The 7,059-nt window shown below is 38.4% G+C and overlaps 1 protein-coding gene across 5 annotated transcripts; it reads right to left on the reverse strand.

Moving 5' to 3' along the window:
- Window positions 1–1,043: 1,043 nt before the first annotated feature.
- On the reverse strand, window positions 1,044–6,436 carry LOC136257274 (uncharacterized). 5 transcript variants are annotated; one of them, XM_066050371.1, is made up of 2 exons: window positions 6,161–6,436; window positions 1,044–3,270 (listed from the first exon to the last, which is right to left on the reverse strand). In XM_066050371.1, the coding sequence occupies exon 2, from the start codon at window positions 1,842–1,844 to the stop codon at window positions 1,338–1,340; it is 507 nt and encodes a 168-aa protein (XP_065906443.1). In that variant the 5' UTR covers window positions 1,845–3,270; window positions 6,161–6,436; the 3' UTR covers window positions 1,044–1,337. The 5 variants fall into 5 exon arrangements, with proteins under 5 accessions (XP_065906443.1, XP_065906442.1, XP_065906440.1 ...); XM_066050370.1 differs by having other exon boundaries at window positions 1,044–4,970; XM_066050368.1 differs by having other exon boundaries at window positions 1,044–6,114.
- Window positions 6,437–7,059: the final 623 nt, after the last annotated feature.

A 7,059-nucleotide genomic window follows, 5' to 3' on the forward strand; every position in this document is an offset into this window, starting at 1 on the left:
TCACGGTACGTGTACTACTTCTTACCTTTATTATCTCGTGGTTCCATGCGTAAAAATATACAGACAACATTCATTTCGAATACTGTGTGCCAAAGTCTCTAAAGCTCCCACATTAACATGGCCATTTTGTCAATTATGTCATCAAATTTTGTAATCGCAACATCAATGCGGATATCACTCATTATCTGGAGTTGGAACCTGCAAAGAAGGCTACTTAAATCCTGTAAAAGAAACTTTGCAACAACCTTAAATTTAAATTACTTTTAAATTTAGTTCAATTTTAAATAAAATTCAAACAATCACAAACATAAACTGTACAGTTTTAAAAATAATATAAATCAGCAATTATACTTCACAGTTATATCTACACTCAAAAACTACAATTAGCCTGAAAATCCAACCTCCAACCTAAAAGCTTCTAAAATCTCAAGATTATGGAAATATTCTCAGACCACCTAATTCTAGTTACAGTATAATACATTTTATAGCTACTAACACTAAACTTTCAGAGATCCCCTTTTAAAAATCCTATGGAATCATATAGCTAGATCTGCCACTGAAATATGCATCTTATGTTGCTACATGATGATGATACAAAAGACTGCATGGCATTCATTCTAACAGACAAGTATTAACGGCATAATATATTAATGACTTTAGTCAGCTTGGTCACTAGAATGTTATGAATGGGCTTTCATGTAACTGGATGAAACCCATAGACATACTGACACATTATAACTATGCAACACCCTATAGATACATTTAACACATGTACACTAATCATAGTAGCTACCATATAAAATTCTATTTTAGTAAAATAATTCATAACTAGCTATGTATGTGGTCATGGTCCATTAACTTACACACCAGCACATTAACAAAACTATTAATAACACACGAATAACACACTAATAGTTACAGAATTCTTTTAGTAAATAATTCATAGCTCTAATATGTGCGTGTGACTGTCTCTGGAAAAACAGGTTCTGTCATCTATACGTATGTGACTGGGCATGCAAAAATAGGGCATGTGGGCTGTAATATTCGCCACTTTAGGAGAATACTCATAGAATGAATAACACAACAAGTACAACCATATTTATACACATATGAATACAAAAAGAAGAAAGGGTACAAAGGCTAAGAATAAATGAATTATGGTACAGACTACAACATATGGTTAGACAGTATAAATACAATCAAAGTGAATACAATTAAGTGGTTACAAAACTGAAGCAATAAAAATACAGGTTGGATCCTACTATAAACAAACATGTGTATGCATACTAATTAAATAGTTCAGTTCATTACACTCCTCCCCTGTTAGCTCAAAACATCTAGTTGGCATCATCTGGAGTATAACGATCAGGAGGATGACAGATTCTGTTGGAACGGCACACTGCTGGACTGGCTGTCACTGAGCTAGGAGTACGATCAATGGATGTGGTCCATGTGGAGGTTGAGGATGGTAGTACCAAGAAGTCAACATCATCATTCTTGTTATCATTTAATTCAACAGTAACAGTTCTGAACCTTATTTGGTCAATATGCTTCCTAACCAGTCGACTATCTGTTAAGGAAACTGTAAAAGAGACTGGACCTCTCACATCATGGATGGTTCCAGACAACCATTTGGGACCATTGTTAAAGTTCGTCACAAATACTGAGTCCCCCACTTGAAGACTTCGAAATTTAGCATGGCTGTCATGGTTCTTCTTCTGTGCTTGCTGTCTAGTGCTAACTCTGTTTGTCAAATTAGGTTGGAGTTGATCCAAATGAGATCTGATACGTCTACCAAGTAATAATTCTGCTGGAGAAACACCTGTGGTAGAATGGGGAGTCATTCTATACTGAAATAACAGTCTAGCAATTCTCAGTCAATAGATCCACTATTACCAGCTTTCTTCATTCCCTCTTTGAAAGTCTCAACAGCTCTCTCAGCCAAGCCATTTGAGGTAGGATGGTAAGGTGCCACTTTGACATGACGGATGCCATTCTTCTTAGTAAACTCTGAAAACTCTTCACTTGTGGATGCAGTGCTATTGTCAGATACTATGACTTGAGGTAGTCCATGTGTAGCAAAAAGTTTTTGTAGTGTAAGATGTGGTTGAACTAGCTACTTTTGCATCTGTCCACTTGGAATATGCATCAACAATAATCAGGAACATCTTTCCACAAAATGGACCAGCGTGATCCATGTGTACTCTTGACCACGGTCTCTGAGTCCATTCCCAGGGTTGTAGGGGTGTAACAGCTGGCATGTTTTGGTTCAGCTGGCAACTTGGATATGTCTTCACTCCTTCTATCCATTCCTCCTTGTCCAGGTGTGCATACCTATGTTCAGCTTTTGACAGAGAGCGGGAAGCAAAGGCTGTTCTTGACCCTCTGCATCTCGATGTGATAATACAGCCCCGATGCCATATGGAGAGGCATCACATGACAGTAGTAGTTCCTTGGCTGCATCATAATGTACCAACTGTCTGTCTGATGTCAACTGTTTCTTTGCTTCAACAAAAGCTCTCTTCTGTGCTTCACCCCATGACCAGTGTTTGTCTTTCTGTAAGAAAGAATACAACGGAGCCAATGTACTTGCTAAATTAGGCAGGAACTTGCCATAATAGTTTACTAGTCCCAAAAATGAACGTACTTGTGAAACATTGGTACTGTAGGTGCTGGTGCTGGTACTTCCTTGATAGCTCGTATTCTGTCTTCTGGAATTGGTTGTAGTCCTTCTGCTGAAATTCAGTGTCCCAGATAGTCCACTAATGGTAGCAGAAAGGCACACTTGTTCTTCTTCAGAATGAATCCAGCTGTTTCTAGCTTTGTCAGGACTTTATCTAGAGTAGCCATATGTTCAGCTTCAGTGGCCCCCATCAATAAAATGTCATCTAAATAAATGGATACATGTGGAATGCCTTGCAGGAGGTTCTCCATGGTCTCCTGAAATATAGAAGGGGCAGCAGTAACACCAAAAGGTAGTCGATTGTATCTGTACAACCCTTTGTGTGTGTTGATATGCCTGAGCCAGGTCTAGCTTTGAAAAAAATTTTCCTCCAGCTAGGGTTGCAAACAAGTCTTCCACTCTGGGTAGTGGGTAAACATCTGGTTTGGCTGCTTGATTAATTGTCAGTTTGTAGTCTCCACAAATTCTGATGGATCCGTCTGGCTTCATAACAGGAACTATTGGTGCTGCCCACTCTGACATTTGTACTGGCTCTATCACCTTCTGTTGTTCCAGACGGTCCAGTTCTTCACAGCAAAAAATACTTTCTAATAATGAGAGATACCGTAGCATGCTTATTAATAGTGAATATGTTCTTGAGTGCAAACATAACTTCTTATTTTAAGTGGTGTCAGGCTAAAACAAGATTATGGGCTTTCTAAAATTTAGTATGCTTTGTTTACCATAAGTTTAAGCACTTAATTTAAGCTTTAGAATATGATTAACATAAGATGATAAGTATAAAAATAAACCTTCATAACCTCACCATTAGGAGTTTGACTTGTTTATGGAAAAGTTACTAGTTATTTTATGTCAACATACATTCTAAAAATTAGAACAACTCATCTAAATGGTGGTACAATGACTTATGCCACAAAATTCTGTGAGACAGAAGTACATGGCTAGCTTGTCATTTTGGATGGCACTGCCCACACAGCAATGGGTCTACCTATGGGATACAAACCACCCACACTGGGTCCCAACTTTTAAGGAAGTCAAGTTTGTGATGTGCTCAGTATACTTTAATGCAATGTGAATGTCACTGGATCATTACTGCAAAATTTTAGTATAAACTGAAACCCACAATGAAACTTAATGCTGCTTGGTAAGATTTCTTATACATTTTAGTTTAGTAAGGAAAGATGCAAGTACTGTAAATTATTATCTCATACTAAAATACTGTTAAATGTTACATGTCTTAATATTCCTATAGTTACATGCATTCCATAGTGTGATCAAGTGGGACACCCAGGGTCACAATGGGGACACATAACAAGAGACCAAATCCAATAGTGCCCTACTAGAAATAAGTATACTGAAGTATACTGCTACTAAAAGAATAATTTAGTAGGCCAAATACTCTAATTTTCAGTACATTGCTCTTATTATTAGTATAATAGCTCTTATTATTAGTATAATAATAATTTATCTTCTAATATTTAGCGTGTCGTTCCTTGATTCAAGAAAAGTGTGCTTGCCCCAGGGAAACATAAAATCATCTAGCTTCAAGAGTAAAATACTCTTATTTCAAGAGCACCAGTTTTTGCTGTGTTGCTCTAATTTAGTTCTTAAAGCATGTGGCACTGATCTAGCTCTGTAAAAGGATGACTTGGCATTGTTACAAACATACAGTTTAGCTGTGATTCCAACAGGTTCTCCCAGTTCTTCATTAAACATAGAGGAGTGGTTCTCCAGGATTTTCTATAACGACATACATTGGTAAACAGCATTCAACTCACACCGATCTAACTGTAGATGAGTAGTTCTGCCAACCAATCTCTTCCAAACAGACTAAGGCCTTCTCCAGCAACCACTAACAATGGTAACATCCTAACTTGCTCCTTGTAGGTTACCACAACAATGATTTGACCTAACACTCTAATTGTCTCTTTGGTGTAGGTGTGGAGTCTAATGTTTGTGTCCTCCAAAAGTGGCTGCTGAGTTGACCACAGTGACTTATACGTCTTATCATTTATGATGGACAAGGAAGCTCCTGTGTCCAGTTCCATAGAAAGAGTCTGTTGGTTAAGCTGGAGTGTCACTAATAAAGGCTTGCTTCGCTTCGCCTGTATGTTAAACATCGGGTAAGCATCCGGATCACCACTCACATAGCTTTCTGTCTCTTCCTCGTCTACTTGATGAGTCCTCCTAGGCTTTTTGTCGGGTTTACTGGTCTGCTGCTTCATTGGCGAACTTTTGCACACTTTGGCTAGGTGTCCTTTCTTCTGACAGGAGTGACAAGTAGCATCTTTGAATTTACAGACAGCAGAAGAGTGGTTTCCTCCACAACCAGAGCTCTCAACCAGGGCCGCCCAGAGAAATTAAGGGGCCCAGGGCAAAGAGTTAAAGTGGGGCCCTTCACCCAAGTTGTAAGGTGAAGACCAAAAAAAAAAAAAGGTCACAACCTGCTGGCAATGACAATAACTACCCAGCACCAACCATATCTCCTTATCTATAAGCTTGCTACACTGCTCCTCTGAAGAATACTGTGACTGCTCTATTAGAGTATTTAGATCTGACTGCTCTATAGTATTAGTAGAGATTTCCAACTAAATTAAATAATTAACATTCCATACATTCATTGGTATTACAAATATTGTGCTTTTTTCAGGGTCATTGTAGTGCAAACCCCACCTCAATCAGTGGTTCTTATCAAAAGATATAAGGAAAAGAAGTTGACAGTGTGATGATTTTTGTGTACAGCATTTTCAATGCTTTTTATGTATATTGCATGGCACCAAACACAGTATTCAAATTGTCATAAATCTAGATAAGAAACTAATAATGACATGAAATTTTCACCACATAACTATTTCATGGAGAACAGCATATGAACTAGGTAAAACCTCTCAAAAGTTACCACTTCTTTGTAGACCGACCACTCGGAATATTACATGAATAAAGAATAAGCAAGTGATTCACAGATAAAACTGTGTGTAATGTGTAACACTAAGTATACACAGGTACCTAATGCATTTTCAGGGATGACTAACTAGAAAAATCACTAATATTTTATAACATGGTAATTACTGGCATCAAAAGTCACAATTAACACATACTTCGGAAACATGACAATCAGATAACACAATGTAAGAGCAACATAATTTTTAAAATAGATTTGTTTGGACACTGCTCAGCTTTATTTGTCACATTGTAAGCAATAAGGATGATAATTATTATATAACACAATGACATCAGTATACTACAAAGAGAAATTATAAACAGTTTCTGATCAAAATTACAATCACTGAAGCTGCTATAAAATGGATCAAAACAGCAGTAAGTACGCCAGAATATGACAACAGGTAAGTGTGAAGCCTTGTAGGCTGGTATCAAGCCTTGTAGGCTGGTATCACATGCCAGTCTCCACTTTTGAAAAGATTATGCTCAACCTTGAACCTTATTTTGCAATTCCGCGCAAGACAACAAACTGCTCACCTTCAAACTATACTTGCATCGATGCAGGGGGGTGCCTTGAAGCCCAGGGTGATTGTAATGCTGAATTCTGAACAGTGCTAGATGGTGATTTATCTTTAAAAGGGCCATATTTCCATCGTAATCCAACATCAATCGTCCTCCAATCAAAAAACACATGGCAAAATCAAAGTCAGCATGATAAGGTTTGCCCAGAACCACTTTTTTCGTCCTCGTCAACAGCAGATTCACGCGGATACACTCAGAAACTTCGGCCATCACCGGTGGCGTGCCACATTCTTCCAATTATAATTACGTACGTAATTATTTGTATGGGCTCCCTATGAGGATTTTTATTTCTCAAACTTTGATTTGCTGTATTTCAATAAATACCGCATGGATTTTAATCCAGTAAAGTGCATTACGAAGTACGAAGCATTGGCTATCATTTACTGAAACGGCAGCTTGTGCAACGTTTATTGAAGGTGTATAATTTAAGTAGCACAAATATGTGTGAAAAATTGGTAGGTTGGAAATCGCTAGTATTAGAGTATATCGATCTTTTAAACAGGTATTATTCAGGGGGCCCTTCATGGGGCCTCCCGGGGCCCCTTTCAGGCTGGGGCCCTTGGAAAATTCCCCAGTTGCCCCCCCGTGGGCGGCTCTGCTCTCAACCAATGCGTGAGTCTCACGCGTTGAAGCAAAATCTCACTCTCTCACTCACGACACCTCTAAACTCACGCATTAATCTCCCTGACTCACAGCATGAATCTCGAGCCATAGCGGCGTAAAAGCAGCCGTTTCTTAGTATCACGTGATCACTCGTAAGGACAGGTATATCATAGTATAGGGGGTTATATTCGCATATGTTAGGGTTGTTCAGCCACCAACCATCAACAAAAGCCATATAAACAGAAAGTCTC

This window comes from Dysidea avara, chromosome 6 (genome assembly GCF_963678975.1).
Source record: "Dysidea avara chromosome 6, odDysAvar1.4, whole genome shotgun sequence".
In the NCBI taxonomy this organism is placed as follows: domain Eukaryota; kingdom Metazoa; phylum Porifera; class Demospongiae; order Dictyoceratida; family Dysideidae; genus Dysidea; species Dysidea avara.

What these genes read in the sequence shown, in the direction of transcription:
- LOC136257274 (XM_066050371.1), bottom strand. Translation starts at nt 1,844, where the DNA reads ATGACTCCCCATTCTACCACAGGTGTTTCTCCAGCAGAATTATTACTT.